General features: G+C 39.1%; 2 protein-coding genes across 2 annotated transcripts; both read left to right on the forward strand.

Moving 5' to 3' along the window:
• Positions 1 to 3,860: 3,860 nt before the first annotated feature.
• Positions 3,861 to 11,587, forward strand: LOC134633877 (signal-regulatory protein beta-2-like). The gene is made up of 5 exons (XM_063483029.1): positions 3,861 to 4,008; positions 5,345 to 5,548; positions 9,349 to 9,672; positions 9,748 to 10,089; positions 11,544 to 11,587. The coding sequence occupies exons 1-5, from the start codon at positions 3,861 to 3,863 to the stop codon at positions 11,585 to 11,587; spliced, it is 1,062 nt and encodes a 353-aa protein (XP_063339099.1).
• Positions 11,588 to 14,860: 3,273 nt separating this feature from the next.
• LOC134633887 (signal-regulatory protein beta-2-like) lies at positions 14,861 to 17,434 on the forward strand. Its single transcript, XM_065472120.1, has 4 exons — positions 14,861 to 14,989; positions 15,315 to 15,588; positions 16,663 to 16,986; positions 17,061 to 17,434. The coding sequence occupies exons 1-4, from the start codon at positions 14,861 to 14,863 to the stop codon at positions 17,432 to 17,434; spliced, it is 1,101 nt and encodes a 366-aa protein (XP_065328192.1).
• Positions 17,435 to 21,888: the final 4,454 nt, after the last annotated feature.

Below are 21,888 nucleotides of genomic sequence, written 5' to 3' on the forward strand. Positions count from 1 at the left end.
AAATATTACAGCTCTTATGTACTCTTTGGTTTCTTTTAGGATTATTTTCAGTATTTATTTCCGCTTGGAGGGTTTCTTTTAATTTAGTCAATGCGGAGGGGCTACATTGTCCCTCCCATGTAGGACATTTAGTTTTCTTTTGGATTTCTCCATCTACATGCACTAATTTGTCCGGCGCCTGGACATTCTTTCTCTAACCACTGCTCGTCAGCAGTGAGTTTTGAAGCTTCGTTACCCATTTTAATTTTATTTAGTCGATACAATATTTATATTTTATTGATTTATTAATACTGCCAGCACACACTGTGAGACGTTCTGGTACTAGAGTCAGAGGAGGTTTATCAAGTCAGCCTTCTACCCTGAACTAAATTCAGGGCGGACTTAATTTTACGCGTTGATGCGCAACCTTTCTCTTCCTCACCATTCAGTACTCACAGGAAAACACTAGGAGTAGTGCAGGAGCCTAGAGCTCCTATTCAATGAAGCACTTACTCCTCAACAAACATTCAGCGCGCTTAGAAAAATCCTATTTTTATTTGACACTCTCGTTACCTTTCACTCCCGGAGTGAAATGAAACCACGAGCTACCAACCTCTCTTTTGTTGCGGAATGGGCCCACACAGGGCGAATTATCCCGTCTTACACAGGCGAGCGTTTACGTGCGGGTCCACACAGGGCCCGGTCCACACAGGACGTTTTACAATAGGACACGTCTGTCCTTTTGGTCCACACAGGACCCTTCTACTTTGAGCAGTGTCAAGCTAAAAATCGATTATTCAACGCAAAGTGTTTCTGGCTGCTTTATATTCACCTTCAATGTTGCGCTGTGTTCTTTTTCCCGGCGTCACCGAGAACCTGGCGTCGTGGACCTGTATAAGACACTGGCCAGTAGGCGAATGTACGACCCTGGGCTTTTCCTCGCTTCGCTAGAAACGGTGGTTGCAGTGCAGGTACTCACGACGTCAGGATCCGGTGGCTCCGTCTGTGAATAGTTAGATGATACAATAATATCAATAAACCATCCGGCTCGAAGGACCAATTAAATGTCAGTGGCAAGACATTTTTAAACATTGAAAGAATACAGAAACAGTCAGAGTTTTGTTCAGAGAACTACGTGCGCACGGGTGAGTGATCGGGTGATACTCACACCGAGGCTTTGCAGTCAGCTTTATTTATACATCGCAACATTCCCTGTTTTTTCAGGCTTTAACAGACAATCTGGGCATGTATAGGACACAGTGTGTGTGTGTGTGTGAGTGTATTGTCTATCTCGAGGAAAACAGAAGCCAGTTGGGTCCTGTTTCCAAGGGTGTCTGCAAGATACTTTTACAGGAGTCAGCGATTACTGCAGGGCTCATGTGTATGTGTGTGAGAAGAAGCAAAGACAAAACATAAAGATATGTGAACACTATGTGCTTTTCAGGCCTTTCTTAACATAAGCATATGAGTAAATGAAACATTATAAGGAAAAACATCACAAAATCTCTTAACAGATGGGCAACATCTTCAGCATCGTCTGTCAAGCGTCTGAATTTGGACACCCACATACCTTGGTCAGGTATGTCAGCCAGCTCGATCTCCGGATCAGGTTGACTTACACCTGCAGTCACATTTAACAGGGATGGATCGATGGTCAGGGGAGTGATCGGGAAGGATAATGTGGTTTTTTCCTCTCTGAACTCACGGAATCATTTCCCAAACAATGCTTGCATTGTGGTGATTGCAGACTGCTAATACTCAGAATGTATCAACTCATGAGCTTGTTTAAACTCCCTTACAGAGGGGAAGTGAGAAAGTGTGCCTCTCTGTAAATCTCTGGCTAAAACTGTCAGTTTGCGCTCAAAGGCTAACATTATCATGTCCACCATGAAGTGCAGCTTTTCCAGCCATTCTGGCTGTTCCAGCTCAGAAAAGGTGAGCCCTTTGCTGCTCATGAAAGTTTTCACCTCTCCCAGACATGCAGCAAAGCAGCAAAGCATTTCAGCATCTCTCCTCTGGAGAGCCACCAGAATCTGTTATACAGCAGGAGATCAGAGTACATGTTCTCCACCTAATCCAGCAACGAACGGAACTGACAACTATTTAAACCTTTTGCCATTATTTTATTGATAATCTGAATGACAACATTCATGACCTCTGTGCATTCTGGAGGAAAGGTTTACGCACACAATGCCTCTTGGTGCAGGATGCAGTGAAATGTCAGCAGCTTTCTATCCAGTGACTTCTGCAGCAAGGCCACAAAGCACCTGTGTGCGTCATACTTGGTACCCCAACAGTAGCCACCGACACTAGGTGAGCTGTTTTTATTTCTTTGGTTCTTAAGCAATCAAGCGCAGCCTCACAGATTTCCTCCCCCCGTGTCTGGCATTTTAGCGGTATCAGCTCAATAATTTCTTCACATATCGGCAAAACAGCACTATTTGTTCAATGTCACTTTTGTCTTTCGACTCATTCCAGGTGATTGAGCTGAATTGATGTCTTTAATAATTTGCTGTCTTGTGATATTTTCTGCCACTTTTGTGGTTCTGTCTTTGACAGTCGTTGCAGAGAGAGGCATCTGTCGGATTTTCTGCACAATTTTTGTTTTTAAAGTCCGCGATTAGGAGTTCTGAAATCTTAATGAGTGATTCTTTCATATATTCTCCATCCATGAACAGCTTCCTGTGCCTGACTATTTCCTGAGCTACCACAAAACTTGCATATGTTGTTGAATTTGACTCTATCCACTTCTTGAATTGATTTTGTCTCAGATCAGCCTTCTGCCCAGGCATCATTAAATGTTCTTTTTTCTTAAGATATTTTTCTTTTCTTACATTTCCTTATACTTGGCCTACTCGGGGTTGAAAGTCTCGATAAATGCATGGCTTTTTGGCGGTTATACTGGCTTCCGTGAGTGTCACACTTATTTTGAGCGATGAAATTAATAAAATATAATTTTATTTTAATTTTTCAAGATCACAATAATCTTCCAAGTTAGAACTGCAAATAAAATACACTTCAATTAAATACTTATAATTTATTTTCCCATCCACACGGAGCTATAAGGATGAAAGTTGCAGACCCCTGGGCTAGCTGAAGGCAGGCACTCCTGATCCCTAAGGACCCACAGAAGGGACTGGTCCCATCCAACTACTGGTCAGTAACCTGCCTCAGTACCACATGGAAGCTCCTGTCAGGCATCATAGGGCATAAGAGAAACAGGCACATGGCTCAGTACATGAGTGGGGCACAGAAAGGAATTGGCAGGAATACCAGAGGACTGAAACACCAGCTACTGGTAGACCGAGCTGTCGCCTGAGACTGCAAGACCAGACTGACCAACTTGTGCACTGCCTGGATTGACTACAAGGAAGCCTATGACTCAATACCCCACACCTGAATGCCCAGAACTATACAAGTTCAACAGGAACCTAAGAGCCTTCATCAGGAGCTCAATTGGGATAGGTAAATAAAAAAGTACAATTACAATTTTATTTATATAGCACTTATTAAGATAAAAATCTCAAAGTGCTTCACAGAAACTAAAACATAAAAACAAAAATTAACCAAAAGAAAGTTTAAAAAGATGAGTTTTTAGCTGTTGTTTAAAAGAGACCCTTGAGTCCAAAGATCTCAAGCTCAAAGGGAGAGAGCTCCAGAGCCATGGGGCCACAGTTTATAAAGCTCTGTCACCTTTCGTTTTCAGCCTTGTGGGATGGATGTGGCGAACAACACTAAAGACTAACTTAAAACCAACAGAACAGGTTACCATCAAGTGCTGGAATTACCAAGGAGAAGCCTTGTCCCCAGTGCTGTTATGCACAGGCCTTAACCCCCTCAGTAAGATCATTAACAAGACTGGCTACAGAACAAACTACGGAATGGAGCAAGTTAGCCAACTGCTCTGCATGGATGCCAAAAGCGAACGAGACATCAGTTCACTGATCCACACCATCAAGATCTACAGCAATGACACTGGAATGTCATGCAGACTGGAGAAGTGTAGTCAGATAGTAACAAAGAGGGAAGGTAGTCAGAGGAGATCGTACTACCAGAAGGCAACATTGCAGACACTGAGGACAGCTACAAGTAGCTGGGGATCCCACAGCCAAATGGAAACCATGAAGAGGCTGCAAGGAAAACAGCAACCACTAAATACCTGCAGAAGGTCATGCAAGTCCCGAGGAGTTGGCTGAATTGCAAGAACAACATCCGGGCTAACAACACCTACGCCCTGACAGTGATCAGGTACCTTGCTAATCAGCTGGCCGAAGAAGGAGATAGAAGCCACTGATATCAAGACTAGGAAGCTCCTGACTATGCATCGAGGATTTCACCTTAAATCTAGCATAAATCTAGTACCTTGAGACTGTACACTAAGCGGAAGGAGGTGATGGCTGTAGTGATAGATGTAGGTATACTAAATGACAGGAACAACATCTGAGATATCAGTCCAGAATAGATGTGTAGAATTACAATAGGGCTGTAACATGAAAAGCACTGTGAATACTTTCCAGATACACTGATATGCCCAAAACTCGATGGGTCTTGATGTTATCTACAGTACGAGGTGTCAAAGATGCATCAATGTAAGATGTCGCACCACCTCAGCTGCAGGAAGAAAATGACAACTAATTCTGATGGCATTATTCTGCCTTTGCCTCTAGCTCCACCATCGGGTCAATTCAGGTGACATTTAGTACAACTGCTGATTGGTTTGACATGAACATTACAACAAAAATTGCACATTAGTTCTGATTGTTGAAAAAGCTGAACCAACTCCTCTGGCCATGGGTTCAACTTGTTTTTTTTTAACAAAATGCAAAATTTTATCTGGAATGCAACATTATGTATTTAGGATATTTCTTGCAGTACATTCCACGAACAGTAGTGACTGACACTTGCTGTTTATGTTCTTGAAATCCAAGGACAAGGTAAACGATGAAGTAGAGACTGAAAAATATTAAAAAGACAAAGGTAAAAAGTGAACAACCTGGTCTCTACAACAAAAAGAAAGGTGAAATGTTTTATTGTCACAAAGATGAAGCTAGTTCAGGAGGAGGCAGACTTTTGACTCTATTCTGTGTTAACCAATCAGAATCATTTTACAGTCTTACTTAACATGATCATCTTGCCTCCACACACTAAAATGCCTGCAAAGTTCTCAACAACGAGCAGTGTCAAAATGAAGGTGCTATGGATTACGTTGCTTTTTCTTCACCAGGGATGTAAGTGCTCTTTAGTTTCGTCCAAAAATGTTCTATGTAGAGAAATTATATGTGAAATAGATACGCTGAAGATAAAATAAATTATTTTGCATTTGAACATTTTCACATCATTCTTTTTTTGTTTTCTCTTAATTCAGATTCTCTGGTTCCAATGAAAATCGTTCAGCTTGGTGAACCAGCAACATTAACATGTGCTTTACCCAGCAATAAAGAGCTCAGCACTTTGGAAGTCCACTGGTACAAGCAGAGTATCGGGGATGAGCTTAAATTGATTTCAACACTGTATGGAACTACACCACCTCAGTATGGTCAAGAAATATTCAGATCAAGATATGACGCATGTAATACAAAAACTTTTAGCAATCTGACCATTTTGAAGACAGTCCAAGAGGATGAACATTTCTAGCTGATTGTTTTCACACTGAAATAGTTGTGCTTAATGAAGTGTTGGAAATAGGATGCATCCAGATCATCCCGCTATAAAATATCATCTTTAACAGAATCATGATTGTTGAAAGAGAAAGTCCATTTCTGATTTCATTGTCGATTGTGCTGTAAACCAGCGGTCCACAACCCCCGGGCCTCGGACCGGTACCGGTCCGTGAGTCGTTTGGTACCGGGCCGCGAGAGTTGAGACTCAGGTGTGAAATGTATGGTTTTCAGGGTTTTTATCGGTTTTCAGCGTTATTTTGTTATCGTTTTTATCGTTAACTCGGTTTTCCTGGGTCTTTTCATGTGTGTTATGAATAAATCTTCTTTTTTTCGGTACCGGTACTAGTTTTATTTTGTTGTATTTATCCGTGACACCTTAAAGGCCGGTCCATGAAAATATTGTTGGGCATAAACCGGTCCGTGGCGCAAAAAAGGTTGGGGACCGCTGCTGTAAACTGTCAAGATTAAGCACTTAAAATCAGACAGCGAAGTACATTTTTATCTCTACCAGGTATAAAAAGAATTTAGCAGGCAATATCCAACAGATAGGGGAGAATGCTGGTTCTGCAGATCATGAAATTAGAAAATTTGTTAGTCTATTGATTAAGTTTGTTCTTAGTTTAATAAGGACAATCTGTAATCACTCATCTGCCTGTTTCCTCAGTATTCAGTTGGTAGTCTGTTCTTTACATCTCTACTTTCCCACAGTGTCAAAATCAATAGTGACATCATTACGCTAGTCCAATCATCTTCTTGTTGGCCTTCTTTGAGCCAATCAGCCACTTTGCATCCTTTAAACTGTGGTCATTAGTGATGTGCAATACCACTGATTTCCTTTCCAATCCTATACTAAGTAAAATTTAGGGTGGTATTGATGATACTGATCCGATATGATACTCTGTACAAAAACTTGATGTTTCATTGTATTTCATAATACAATATGTAATTGTATTATGAAATTGTAATAATATAATAATAAAGCTTCATAATGATTACAGGACATCAGACTACTTGTTCTCATTGCTTAATAATGCAGAATTATCATATAGAAATAAAAAACCTGAAGTTGTGCACTATTTGAGCATGTTGCCTGCCTGCAGCACTAAAGGACTCCGCGAGAGTCATCTGTCTCACCCTAGCAGCAGCTGTCCCTCTCCTCCTCTTCAGTTTGCCTCAACATAAGCTCATCATATTCTGTGATATGATTTACTGTGAGGTGTTTGACGAAGTTAGTGGTGTTGCCACAACACCTCACTGTCTTGCCACATGTATCGCAAACCGTGTCTTGGCTGTTTGTGGAGGTAAAATACGTCCACACATGACTCCGTTTACGCTCAGCCATTGTTGTGATTGCGCACGCCAGGGGCTGCGACGCATTTATACGGCCATATTTCGCATAAGACTGTGAAAGGCAGAAGAGGAAGTAGTTCCTTCCAATTTAGACGATCCGAATGATAGTTTCTTTCCACTGTGTTGCTGTTAATGATAAACTACAAATTTACCCCAAAGTACTAAAATATCAATTTTTTAATATGAGAATTGATTCTAGAACATAAATTACTGGTATCGGAAGAATCGATATTTCAATATCGATCCGCACACCAGTAGTGGTCATTCTCCCTCTAAGACTCTCATTTGTGCAACCCACCTCACCCATCTCACTCAAAGTTCCATCCGAACCTCCATCTTTAACTACACCACCACTAACATCTAGTGGGTCCTGTACTAAATGTTATTGCCGCTGGAATTTCGTTCTGCTGTGATGAGTCATCAGAGTGTAATCAGCAAAAATAGATACATTAATTTCTCTATCTCAATAAATCATGTGAAATTGAAGCATTTATCATAGAGAGTACAGTACTCAGTCAACCCAGGTATTTGGCGATCCCAGCAGTGAAAACTCGAAGGTGGGAGAAAGATGATTGGACTAGACCAGTGATTTCAGCAATGAGCTCGGCAGCATGGGAAAGTGGAAGTGATGTTGCATCATGCAGGTCATAGGAACAAAAACTACTGGTGAAAAGTATAACTTTATTACAAAAGTTGGGATTTAAAAGATAGGGAGCATATTCATTAAAATTAAATATGCATTTTCTTATTTTATGCTTGAGTTATGAGCCAGCTTAACTTCTGTGCTTCTTGTTGCACTTTGCATAGATAACAAGGAGGAAAGGCTCTGTGGGAGGTTTGCTGGTAGGCCTTTGCTGATAGCAACTTTGTTAAACCTCAAACACACTTTGATCAATTTTTTAAAAAGTTCAGAATCAAAGGAAACAGCTGAAGTTGCGGGTACCTGACACTGATGCACCTTTGACACCTTTTCAGTGAGGTGTTTTGGGAACATTGTAGAAAATAGGTTAAGAAATTTAAGAAAATTAAGAAACTTTAAAATTTGAGATCTCAAAGCATTTTGCAAGTTAAAAATAAATTATGGGCATTTAGAGTGTATTAAATACATTTAAAAACTAAAGATTAAAAGATTCAGAAATCCTTTCTGCTTGTGTTTTTTTCTTTTTTTCCAATTTCCCATTTCTCTCTATGGCCTCTGACCTCTATCCCCGTATTTCAGTTCAGAGGAAGTCCATATGGTGCACTTTTGAAAGAGGGTTTGGTCAGTGCCCTATTAAGAAAAACTGTCTTGACAAATAATAACAACTTCTACTGTTATAACTTGCACATTACTTTTCTCAGCTTATATATACAACTTATTGGAAGTTACATGTCTACTTTTTAATGCACAGGTACAATAAACAATCTGCACTTTTCTAATTATTCTAAATATTCTTAACTATTTAAACATCTTTCAGTATCCTGCTCCGTTTGCACACTATGTGTACGCTAATTTAAACAACTGTACAGTACTCTGCTCTGGTAACTATTGTCCATGATGTAAATATGTAAAAATTGTGCTTCTGTTCTGTGTCCTGCTCTGTTTGTATATGTGTGTTTTTGCTGCTGATACAACCAAATTTCCCCTTGTGGGACAATTAAAGGATTATTCTATTCTATTCTATTCTATTCTATTCTATTCTATTCTAATAATTTGATTTCATGGCTACTATCATGACACATGATAGAACAGTGCCATTGGCTTTTAGGTTTTCTGGATCCAGCTGATGTGAAAGAAGTCTTTCTAATTTAACTGAGCAAGGATAATCACAGCTAAAATCTTGCAGTTGCCATTATACTGTTTTTACCTCTAGCTCCACCATGGGGTAAACCTGGGTGATATTTAATGCGACTGCTGAATCGTTTGCCATGAACTTTGCTACAAAAATTACATATTAGTTGGAAAAAAGGACATCGGCTCTGCTTGTTCTTTATCTCTTTTTTGTAATGCAAAATATAATCTGAAATGTAAAATGCAATGCATTTCTGTACATCTGAACAGTTGAAAGCGAGGTGATATGCTTTACACAGCCCAGGATGAGACCAGTGTGACAGGAAGTGTATTTTTCAGTCTTTTCAGTGTTAACCAATCAGATACATTTTACCGTCTGACCTAATACAATCATGCCGCCTCTTTCAGTCACTAAAACACCAGTGAAGTCCTGAACGAGGGGCAGTGTCAAGATGATCGTCTTATGGATGACATTGTTTGTTCTTCGTCAAGTATGTAAGGGTTTTTTTGTTATATGGAATAATTTGTGTACATTGTTACATGAAAAAAAAGCTTTTTCCATTTTCATATATTTTTTTCTTCTTTCAGATTCTTTGGTTTCAGTGAAAACAGTTCACATTGGTGAACCAGTGACCTTAACATGTGCTTTACCCAAAGGGCTCCAGAGTGGAGAAGTCCACTGGTACAAGCAGAATCACGGGGATACCCTAAAGTTAATTATGACATTGTTTAAATCTACACCACCAGAGTATGGTCCTGAATATTCTAAATCAAGATTTAAGGTAGATAATGATAATAATTTCAGCAATGTGACCATTTTGAAGACAGTCCAAGAGGACGAGGGAATCTATCACTGTGGGCTCACAGAGTGGATTAGGACTAACTGGAGTGGCACATATTTGTTTGTACAAGGTAAGTGTACATCCTCATTTACAATTTTTTTGAGCTACTATGACAGCGTAATGTGTTTGAATTTTTATTCCACAGGAAACAATCAGAAACAATCAGTTGTTGTTCAACAGCTGATAGGATCAAATCCACTCCATCCAGGAGACACAGTGACTCTCCAGTGTTCAGTCTCTGACTCTGTCAACAAGTGTCCAGGAGGTCTCAGAGTTCTTTGGTTCAGAGACAGATCTCATGAATCTCATCCAGTCATTTACGCCAATGTAAATACACATAATGAATGTGAGAAAAGATCTGATACTCAGAAGGCATGTGTTTATCACTTCTCTAAGAACGTCAGCTCCTCTGATGCTGGGACTTACTACTGTGCTGTGGCCAGATGTGGGGAGATATTATTTGGAAATGGAACGACACTCGAACTTGGTATGATTTTGTGTTCACTACTGGTTTTTATACTTCAAATATGTTAAAATATGAGTGATGAGACATTCTGAGTTTGTTTTTTATAGAGCAAGCCGAAAAATTGGAGTTTCTTCAAATAGCCTTAATAGTCTGTTTGGCCATTTCTGTCATTGGGAATATTTTCCTCATTTGCAAACGAAGATTATGTACAGCAATTAAAGGTAAGAGCTACAGGTAGCTAAAATTATGAGAACAAAATTATCCCATTACACTTAAATAATTTAAAGACTAATCATTTATGTAAAATAAATCCATGGGGGAGACAGTCATTGTATACACTGCAAATATTATTACCACTCCATAGTGGTTATTATTCCTATGTTAATTATTGGAAAAATATATTTCTATCCATGAATTTTATGGTTATAACAAATTCAGAAGTAAACTGCATATTAAGTGCATTTTAATAATATGTATTTGTTACTATAATCTCATACTTATAGCTGAAAGTGCAATAACTGAAGCACAAAATGATGCCTTACGCCAACTGGTAAGTAATGTCTGATAATAAAATGTCTGAAAAGTTAGTATAATGATCTAAACCAGATTAAGAAAAATTTGTTTTGTCTGTTGTAATTACAATGCAGAGCAAAGCTGATGAAGAACTAAACTATGCTGCACTAAATTTCTCTGAAAGAAAAACGCGAGGAAGAAAGAAGCGAGAGACCGCTGAGGAGAGCGTCTACTCTCAAGTTAAATGATAGAACTGAAATTTCAAGTGAGCCTGACATCCTGTTACAGAACCTGTTTGAAACTCTTTGATTTTACTCTTTTTAACTGAAAGGTCTGTTTTTTACTTATTATATTTGGACTCTCAAAGCCCGTAACATAGTTTTGTTGCATTTTATGTCATCCCTGATTGAACTGTATGAACTTGTCATCCTTTCTACAATAAAACAATATTACATTTAATACTCCTGATGCTTTTTATGTTTATTTAATGATACCTTTAAAAGGTATAATGCAGTGACTCACTATTAAACTGGTTTCAGGTCATTTGTGACCAGGAGACTATTTAGATGTAATGAATTACTTTCTTCAATGACTAATTAAGTAACATACTATATTACTTTTAAGAAAAGTAGTAGGAAATGTGTAATACATTCACTTTTCTTCATAACAATTCCAACACTGACACAAGCATTGTGTGCTATGAACTCATAAAATCCTTACTAAGTAAGCTTGCAAGCTTTGGCTTGTAATTTAACATATAACATAATGATTGGGCAAGTTACTTTGAAAAATTAATCAGTTATAGTTACTAGTTACTTCTTGAAAAAAGTAACTGTAAATTAATTAATTACTAGGAAAAGTAATTATGGCATTACTTAAAAAAAAATGTTTAAATAACAGACAGGCTGATCACATGACTATCAACACGTGAGTTAATTACAACATTGTGTGCTGAACTGCAGGGTGGCAACCAGAGGAGGACCTGCCCCTGCAGCAGATTGTGTGATTAATACAAGCAAATGTTTGATTTTAATTCTTGCTGTTAAGCCAACCTAAACATACCATTTAATAGGTTTAGGGGGCAGTTACTTTGGGCCTGGTAGGTTTGGATAGATTTTTTTCCTTCAATAAATAAAATCATGATTAAAAAGTTTGTATTTACTCTGGTTATCTTTGTCCAGTTTTAAAATGTGTCCCTCTCTTCATTAAAGCTTTCATTGTTAATGTACTAGAAATGTCCTAGAAAAGTTATTAAAAGTTTATTTACACTGCACTCCTCTACATGTTAGCTAAGCTGATTAGTGAGGGAAAACTTACCTGCTCTATTTCACTGCCTGTGTTTATACAGACATCTGGAAATGTCTATAACAATTTAACAATATCGTAATTGATATTGAGAGCAGTGAAAGCAGAGCCAGAGGCAGCTTGACTACCAGTCTAATCTCTCTTCAGTGTCCCCACAGGGAGCATGTTTATTCACAATGTATATCATCATCAGAATCAGAATACTTTATTAATCCCAAAGAAAATTATGTGGTTACAGTTGCTCCAAGACAATAGCTGTAACAGACTGGATTAGATTAAATAACACAATATTTACAAAGTTAAGAAATATAAGAAATAACTCTAATATATAAAAATAGCTCAATCATAAATATCCAGTATATTATAGAGGTGAAATATATATGGTTGACAACTGTAAAACTTTGTTAATTTTACTACAGAGCATGTCCAAAAATGTGTAACTATTGCACGGTGTACTGTGCATTAGATGGAGGAGTTGTACAGAGAGATTAGTGGTGCATTTGGTTAATCTCAGTCTCTCACTGAACGTACTCCTGTGACCTACCAGCACGTAATGGAGTGGGTGGGAGGTATTGTCCAGCATTGTTCTTTTTTCGGACTACATCCGCCTCTCCTACACCACCTTAGGGGAGTCCAGCTCCGTCCTCACAACATTACTGGCCTTGTAGATCAGTTTATTGACTCAACCTGCTACCCCAGGATGCAACAGCATAGAGGATGGGAATAGCCACAACAGACTCATAAAAAATATTGGGCATTGTCATGTGTACTCCGCGGTATTTGTAGTCCACCACAGTGTCAACATTGACTCACTGGATTGAAACAGGCATCACAGGTTTGGTCCTCTTAAAGTCCAATTTCAATTCTTTGGTCTTTATCACGTTGAGCTGCAGATGATTTTGCTTGCACCATTTACAAAGGCCTCAACCGCAGCCAGGTACTCCATCTCATCACCCTCACTGATGCATCCAACCACCACAGAGTCATCAGAAAACTTCTGAGGATGGCAGGTCTCTGTGCAGTGGCTGAAGTCTGTGGTGTAGAGGTTGAAGAAGAAAGGGGGAGGACGGTCCCTTGTGGTGCGCCTGTGTTGCTGATAACCTTGTCAGACACACAATGTTGAAGACGCACATATTGTGGTCTTCCTGTGAGGTAATCAACAACCCAGGACACCAGAGAGGCATCCACCTGCATTGCTGTGGGCTTATCACCCAGGAGGGTCAGCCTGATGTTATTGAAAACATGACCCTCACTGTACTCGCTGGCTGGTCCAGATGGGCATAGACACAACTGACCAGGTAGACGATGGCGTCCTCAGCTCTGGTAAGCTGGTAATCAAACTGAAGGGGATACTGATGCGGCCTGACAATAGGTTGGAAGCTGGTCAAGGATGACTCTTTCCAGGGTCTTCATGACGTGGAAAGTCAGTGCGACAGGCTTCAAACGCTGGAGCCACTGGGACGTGGCATCTTTGGTACAGGAACGAGGCATGATGTCTTCCACTGTAATGGGACCCTCTGCAGACTCAGACTCAACTTGAACAGTTTATTAAAGACTCCATAAGGCTGGGCTGCACAGGCCTTGAGGACACATCCTGTACGGTCCAGCAGACTTGCCTGAGTGGAGTCTTCTCATTTGTCTTTGCATCTGGTCGTGAGTAAAAGAAATAGTTGGGGGAGGGGTGTCACGGCCAGTGGCGGTCCTAGCCTGTTTGGCGCCCTGGGCGAACACTCCCTCTGACGCGCCCCCCCCCCCCCCCCCCCCCCACACACACACACACACACAAAACATATTAAGGATTGTACATTAAGAAAAAACTGTTGTACACACACACACACATATGACGAGAGAGAGAGTATGCATGGTATGCAAACGGCTACCAAACAGCCATCATAATTCGTCATACAATGAGAACAGGACAAATCAACAATTGACACTGACTAATTAATATTAAAATCTGTAACATAAAGTATTGTTTGGAGTTTAGTCTGTTACTGTTGCTATTTTTACTATTTCTTCTTGGAGTAACTGTAACCCACATAATTTCCTTAGGGATTAATAAAGTATTCTGATTCTGATTGTTTCAGGTTAACCTGCCATTATCCAATGACACATCTGCTTACCTGTATCTTTTGCTTGTTTCTCCTCCTCTTCTTTTCTCTTTTTTCTAAACTGAGCACCTGATGGCTTTGAACTTTTCTTGTCCATCTTCCATTGGTTTTAATTTTGCACTCCAGTATGAACACCCATCTCTCAACTCGAGGATCACCACAACATAACCTAACAGACCTACACCTTCGTTCACAGATTCACTTTGTCTAAGGTGTATTTCTGAGATTTCACACAACCCAGGATTTAAATCATGAATACATAATGGGCTTGGATTTACAACATTATGAATGAAATGTGCTCTATTTGGAAGCAGCAGGCCCCCTCCCCTTTCGACGGGATGTGTGTGAGACTTTAAATCATCAAACTGTAAATTATAAATGTTAAATTGTTATTGATCCCTTTACCCCGAGTCCTAAAGTGTATATTTATTTTCTTACTCTTCTTATATATATTGTTTGTTTACTTGCACTGCTGTAACTGAAGCCTCGTCGTCTCGTCTCTCTATATACTGGACTGTATGTAGCGGAGATGACAATAAAGTTTACTTTGAATTCAGCAGCGAGCAGGCGCACCGAGGGCTCTCGCGCTCACTTTTCGTGTACAGAATTTCGAAAAAAACATCGGTACAAATTATAAGTCTGTATGATGATGTCTGGTGTTTTCGTGTTGTTGGTTTGTTTTATTTTTGTTTTATTTTGCGAGTTGGTTATTAGATGCTGCTCCAGCCAGCCAGAGAATCCCCCGCCGCCCCGCCCTCTCCTCCCTGCGCCGCAAGCAGCAGGCGCACCTCGCAAACGGAGGGCGCCCTTACTCCCAGCAAATGGGCGATAGAAAACCGATCAGTGCCTATGCCATTCCCAATATGCGCTGGCTGACGTCGGGGGAGCATGAGTACGAGCATTTTTTTTTGGCCGATGGCCGTGGTGCCGCCCCCCACCACGATGCCGCCCCGGGCAACCGCCCGTGTCGCCCGTATCTAAAACCGCTACTGGTCACGGCACCCAACTACCTACTCCACACCACTCTCATGCTCTCCTGCTGGAGTTTTCACTCCTGCTTTCTCTTGTAATTTTCCTTAGCCTCTCTGATCTTTCCCTTTAATAACGCCATAGACCCATTCTCACCTCCTCTCTATTGCCTGCTCGGAAGGCCCTCCTCTTGTTTTTGAGTGCTTTGGTGTCTGTTAGCATTGATTAGGGCTATTGCCCTGTAAAAGCTGTCCTTGAGTCTGTTTATGCGCGACCTCAGCAAACTGAATCTCGTGCCAGACAGCAGCAGCTTAACACCCGGTGTCCTGGGTGTTTGAAATCCTGCAGGATGCTGCGTGCCCTCTTGAGACAGTGAGTGATGTACAGGTCCTTGATGGAGGGAAGAGGGTGTCCCATGATATTTTGGGCCATATTAATGACCCTCTGAAGTGCCTTTTTGTGTGCCATGGTGCAGCTGGAGAACCATACACAGATGCAGTGTGTCAGCAAACTTTCAATGGAGCGACAGTAGAAGACAATCAGCAGCCCCGACTTCAGGTCCATTTTTCTGAGGATTCTCAGAAAGTGGAGAAGCTGTTGGGTGTTCTTTACAACTGCCAAGGTATTTGAGCTCCATTGGAGGTCTATGTCTATGTGCACACCCAGGAACTTGAAACTGGACACCCTTTCCAGGCACTCCCCTTTGATACTCATGGGCTGTAGCATAGACTTCCTCCTTCTGAAGTTCTGAAGAGTTGCTGTCTCAGGTGGAGCAACTCTTGTTTGGAAGTGGAGAAATAGTGGAGGAGACAAACAAATGGACTGTGGTGAGCCTTAGTCAGTCTTAAAGATACACCTCAGTACTCCCCCAGAAAAAAATGGAGGTAAGGAACCTGATGGTAGTTTGAGCAGGGAATGAAAAAGAAAACCTTTTGACAATAAATTTGATTTCATAACTACCATCATGATACCTATGATCTCTGATTAAGGGTGTACCTAGAAGTAACTAATAGAAAAAGAGCCTGGATATTTTAATTATCAAAAAAATAATCACAAATAAAATCTTGCACTTATTATTCTGTTGGTTCAGTCTGCTTTTCAACTCTTCCAAGGAAGAAATTTCATGACCTTCCCACCAAAGAAACATTGCAAATTTACTCAAAAATACAAAATGTTATGAAGTGTTACATATCTGAGGTATATATTGTCGTATGTACCAAGAATTATTATCCATGTATCCATGCTTATTGTTTGCGAACATGACTTACAATCACAAACTTGAATATAAATATGAAAACTGAACAATCTGAACAACTGCAATAGAAGATGAAAAAGAAAAACCTCTGGTTGAGATCAATGTGACAGGAAGTGTACTTTTGAATCTATTATGTTTTAACCAATCAGAGCAATCATATGCATAGATGGTCTTACCCAGTCACTCATCTCACTTCCTTCACTCACAGAAATAGCAATGAGGTTCCTAAAAAGGAGTAGTATCAAGATGGTGGGGTTATGGATGATATGGCTATTTCTTCATCAAGGATGTAAGGGCTACTTTTTTCTGTTCATAAATCTGATATATGTTTTTATTGTAAAATATATATGTGTAGAGTTATAGATAATAACAATAATATTTTTGAAATGATAACAATTTAAAAAGCAAAATTTTGCTTTTCTGTGTTTTGTTTTAACTCAGACTCTCTGGTGCCAGTGAACATAGTTCAACTTGGTGAACCGGCAACCTTAACCTGTGCTTTACCGAAAGAGCTGAGCAGCAAAGCAATCTACTGGTACAAGCAGAACATTGGAGAAACTCTTAAATTAATATTGGCACTGTATAAAAATACACCACCGGAATATGGTCCTGAATTTTCAAATTCAAGATTTAATGTAAATAATGATAAAAATTTTAGCAACTTGATCATTCTGAAGACAATCCAAGAGGATGAGGGAATCTATCACTGTGGAATCACAGAGTGGATTAATGCTGAATGGAGTGGGACATACCTGTTAGTAAAAGGTAATTTTGCACCCTAATTTATCAAATATTTTCTGAGCATGCTTTGAAGAATGTTTGTGTTTTGTATTATAAAGGAAACATTCAGAGGACATCAAACTACTCTGTTGTCCAGCAGCCGACAGCATCAAAACCGGTCCGTACAGGAGACACAGTGACTCTTGAGTGTTCAGTCCTCTCTGAGTCTCAGAATGAGGCATGTCCAGGAGATTATAATGTCTTTTGGTTCAGAGCAGGATCACAAAAATCTCACCCAAACATCATCTACTCTGATGGAAATAGAAAAAATGAATGTGAGAAAAGATCAGAGACTCAGAAAAACTGTGTTTATCACTTCTCTAAAAATATCAGCGCTTTTGATGCTGGGACTTACTACTGCGCTGTGGCCACATGTGGGGAGATATTATTTGGAAATGGAACTTCAGTGGAACTTGGTATGATTATGAATTAAGTACTGGAATTATTACACAATAACATGTTATTCTAAAATGAGGCATAAGACGTTTTAAGAAGATTTATTTGTTTTTATTTTCCAGAACAAACAACACAATCAGTATCTATCCAAATGACCTTATTAGTGTTCTTGTCCATTTCTGTCATTGGAAATGTTTTCCTCATCTTCTACCAAAGATTATGGAAACCATATAAAGGTAAGTGTTATAGAAGTTAAAGTCTTTCTTAAAGGCAAAAATGATCTCATTGCATTTGGAAAATGGAAAATAAATATATATTCTATATGTACATGTCAGACAAATTCAGAAACGAATGCCACATTAAGTGCATTTGTGACATACTGTCATATTTACAGGAACAGAAAGTGCTATGTCAGGAGCACAAAATGACAAATTGCACCAAACTGTAAGTAATAACAAATATTGTTAGTTAATATATTGTTTTAACAGTTCTTTATTACAGTTTTTGCTCATGGTTTAATTATAAAGCAGGGTGAAGCTGATGAAGAACTAAACTACGCCTCAATTAATTTCTCTGAAAGAAAAACAAGAGGAAGGCGGAAGAGAGAGTTTGCTGAGGACAGCGTCTACTCTCAAGTTAAATGTTGAACTTCATGACAATGTTGAGCATTTCCTGAATTTTAAAAGGAACCTCATATTCTGTTATTGACCTTATATTTAAGACTTTGGCATTTTGTTTAGTTTTGTTTCCATTACATCTTAACTGTTGGCAATTTGTTTGCTCCACCATTTGGGCTCTCAAAGCCTGTAACTTAGATTTATTGCATATCTGAGGGCAAAACTTTAAACTGTATGTAGTCCTTGTCTTTTTGAAATTTTGAATTAATAAATGTTGCTTTAATTCCTCCAATGTTTTATATGTTTGGTCAATGGTATCTAGTTGTTTCTGCTATTTTGTGACTTCAAACAAGAGAAGGAAAAACAGGTTAAAGCTCTTTTTTGTGCAAATTTAAAAATTCTGATAGTGTGTGGAAATTGAGACTATGTTTGAGAAACATTTGACAGAATATAAAAACATAAGAAAATATCTGCATACACTCAACAAATACTTTATTACATAAACCTAACCAGTAGTGGGTCAAATGCAATAATTCATTATGACATAGCCAGTGTTGGGGACTGTATTCAGTTACAGTTACCATTTAAAAAAAGTGGTATTCAGAATACAGTTACTTTGTTGAAGTAAATGGATTACATGGCGGTCTTTTCCTGTTTTATATGTTAGGCTATGCCCTCTGGAAACCCAAACAAAACAGCCAATAGGAGGCTCTAATGCCTGGGTCTCAATCTCGCGGCCCATGTCACCTCTACTTGCGGCCCACATAATGACGTGAAGAAATATTTTTTTTAATTATTATTGAAAAAATGATTTAATATGAAGGCAATAGGCAGAGTGTTACAGGCATAGCCCTAAAGAATGTAGCCTCATGGGCTCAGTAAGAGTTGTCACTGACCAGAAATGGGAGAAGTATGTAAATATAATAATAACCACTGCAGCCAAAAAGAGTGCCTGACGAGCCCAGTTGTAAGTAAGCTATTAAGACTCGACTGTACACTGTGTTCGTTCCTCCGAAACACTAATTTGGAGCAGCCTTTCGACGCCTCTCTCTGTCTCTGTTGACCCTGACAGCAAAGTAAAAAACTATAGTTTTCAGCTATGAGCCCGACACGGAACCCGACGTATTAGCCAGAGGTCCCTTTACTACAGTTCGGAGCCGCGGACTTGTTTTATATACGCGCGGAATAGCTTTCTATACGAGATCGCTGCAAAAAGTGCTGTTACTCATTTTATATTAAGATTTAAAAATCTAATAGGTATTGGTATGGTGAGTAACTTTCAGTAATAGTAATAAATCACACAGCAATAGTACATTCATGTAGTTTTAAAATGCATGATAATATATAATATAAGTAGTCCAAAGTATTCATAATACATTACTCTCATTGTATTGTGTAATCTGTAGTGGAATACATTTTAAAAGTGACCTTCCCAACACTGGACATAGCTTTAACAAGGTGCTGGAAACTTTCCTCTGTGATCTTGGTCCATATTAACATGATAACATCATGAAGTTGCTGAAAAACAGCTGCAACGCTTAAATGCAAATCTCCCATTCCACCACATCCCAAGGTACTGTATTGGAATGAGATCTGGTTTAATTGGTTGACTTCACTGAGTGCAGGGAACTCATTTTTTATATTCCAGTAATCAGTTAGAGTTTATATAAGTTTTGTGACATTGTGTGTGCTTCCTAATCAAAGTAGTCATCAGAAAATGGAAACGCTGTCGTCATAAAGGAACTGTGGCATTTCAAACTATATTTAATTGGTACTAAGCCCTAGAGTTTGCCAGGGAAATATCCCCACATCAACATACTACCAACAGGCTGGATTGTTGAAACAAGGCAGAATAGAGCAATACTCTTGTGTTATTTACAGCAAATTAAGACTGCCAGCTGAATGTTGAAGTGGAAATTGAGATTACTCTGACTGGGCAATGTTTTCGAATCTGTTATCATCAGATTTTGATGATTCTGTGAAACTCTTTCTTGTTCTTACCTGACAGGAATGGCACCTAGCGTGGTATTCTGTTGCTGTACCCCATCTATTGCAATGTGGCATCAGGAAGGCATTGTTTCCCACAGAACTGCTTCTCACTAGATATTAGGCATGGTTGTGCAGGAAAAATCCTAGTAGATCAGCAGTTTCTTCAAAACACAAACCAGCCCATGCGGCATCAATAACCATCCCATATTCAAAGCAATTTAAATCATTTTTATGATACTTTGTTTGAATTTCAATACAGCTGAGATAACCTGCCATGTGATCAGCTGTGTTAAATGCTATAACCTTTGGGTGTGGGTTCTGACTTTCATCTGTACTCTTTCATTAAACATGACTTCATAGTACTTGGCCTGGGTTGGGTGCATTGAGAATGTGTGATATCAAGACAGTTTTCAGGCCAGATCCAGATCATTCACAGCTCCCCTTCTGTCAATGAGTGTTTTCATAATTTTAAGGACATAATTTCTAAAGGCAGACAAGAGGAAGAAGGTTTTTGTTTTTGCAGATGATGTGGCTTCTTATGTCCTCATCAAGCAGTGACCTCCAGCTCACACTGGGGCTGTTTGTAGCCAAGTGCAAAGAGGCAAAGAGAAAGATGCTCAATCACTTTTTAATACATTTAAAAAAGCAATTGGACCAGATTAAAATAAACAGTTTCATATCAAGTGGGTGTATTTTATAAAGTAACTGGTTCAACTTAAAACATCTGGTCAACCAAGTGATTTCTCATATCTACTAATGTGAAAATGTTGTGTCAAGACACTGATGACATTGATTTTGTTTTATTTTCAAACTCGACAGCGTAGGAGTTGACTGTCCCCTTTTAATGATTTGAATCCTTTTCATAAATGTTTTAATAAAAGTTTTATTCACATTAAAGTCTGAATCTTCTACACTGCCTAAGGTGATTAGTGAAGAAAACCTATGTGCTGAGATGATCAACTGCAGAATAATTTGCTCCTATACTTACTTCTGCTGCCTGTGTTTGCCCATAATAAACACATGCATATAATAATGATCCTATAGCATAGGTAATTTCACAGTGGTGAGAGGAGAGTCAGAGTCAGCTTTATAAGCATCTCAGTCTCTTGTGAGTCTCATCACAGATGCACACCGACCCCCAGTGCTCAGCCTTGATATATGCTGGGATGTATGTTTAATATTTTTGTGCAACATTTCCTTATTACTACCCTGTCTTGAAATAATAAAGTCTGCTTATTTTGAATGAGACAATCCTCAGATTGGGGTGGCTGTGGCTCAGGAAAAAAAGTGAGTCTTCTACCAATCAAAAGCTTAGTAATTCATTCCCCAGCTAATCTATTTTGCATGTTGAAGTATTTTTCATGAAGATACTGACCCCCTGGTTTCTCCCAATGTGAATGTGTCCACAAATGTTCATCATGCTGCTTAGGTGTTGAGAAAAGAACTTGTATGAATGTGTGTATGATTGGATGGCTTGGATTGGCTTGCAGTAAAAAAGCACTTTGATTGCACTTTGACTACTTTCAGTCCACTGACAGTCACAACTAAAATGTTGCTCTTATTCTGGACATGTGGTTAATGTGGGTGACTTTTGCTGAAATATCTGCTTCTAGGTAGTTTCCTATGTGAATAAATAAAATACTCATTTGTTCTGTTTTCCGAAGATGTAAAACCATGCAGCATTGTTTCAGGTTGCTGTTCACGTCTTCTGAAAAACAAGATGTTATGACCTCTTAGCAATGAAACATTCTGCTTTCAAATTTCCTCTGAAGTGCAGAGTTTGATGTATTTGAGGTATTTCTTGCAGTGCATATTGCAACCAAGAGCAGAATTGCCATTTGCTGTTTCTGTGCTTAAGATTTAAAATTAAAATCAAACAGAGACA

This window comes from Pelmatolapia mariae, linkage group LG2 (genome assembly GCF_036321145.2).
Source record: "Pelmatolapia mariae isolate MD_Pm_ZW linkage group LG2, Pm_UMD_F_2, whole genome shotgun sequence".
NCBI lineage: Eukaryota > Metazoa > Chordata > Actinopteri > Cichliformes > Cichlidae > Pelmatolapia > Pelmatolapia mariae.

Coding starts and splice junctions, on each gene's coding strand:
- LOC134633877 (XM_063483029.1), top strand. CDS start 3,861: ATGGAGCAAGTTAGCCAACTGCTCTGCATGGATGCCAAAAGCGAACGA. Junction 4,009..5,344: donor GATAGTAACAAAGAGGGAAG/GTAGTCAGAGGA, acceptor CTCTTAATTCAG/ATTCTCTGGTTCCAATGAAA. Junction 5,549..9,348: donor CAGATCAAGATATGACGCAT/GTAATACAAAAA, acceptor TTCTTCTTTCAG/ATTCTTTGGTTTCAGTGAAA.
- LOC134633887 (XM_065472120.1), top strand. CDS start 14,861: ATGCGCTGGCTGACGTCGGGGGAGCATGAGTACGAGCATTTTTTTTTG. Junction 14,990..15,314: donor CGTATCTAAAACCGCTACTG/GTCACGGCACCC, acceptor GAAATCCTGCAG/GATGCTGCGTGCCCTCTTGA. Junction 16,987..17,060: donor GACATACCTGTTAGTAAAAG/GTAATTTTGCAC, acceptor TGTATTATAAAG/GAAACATTCAGAGGACATCA.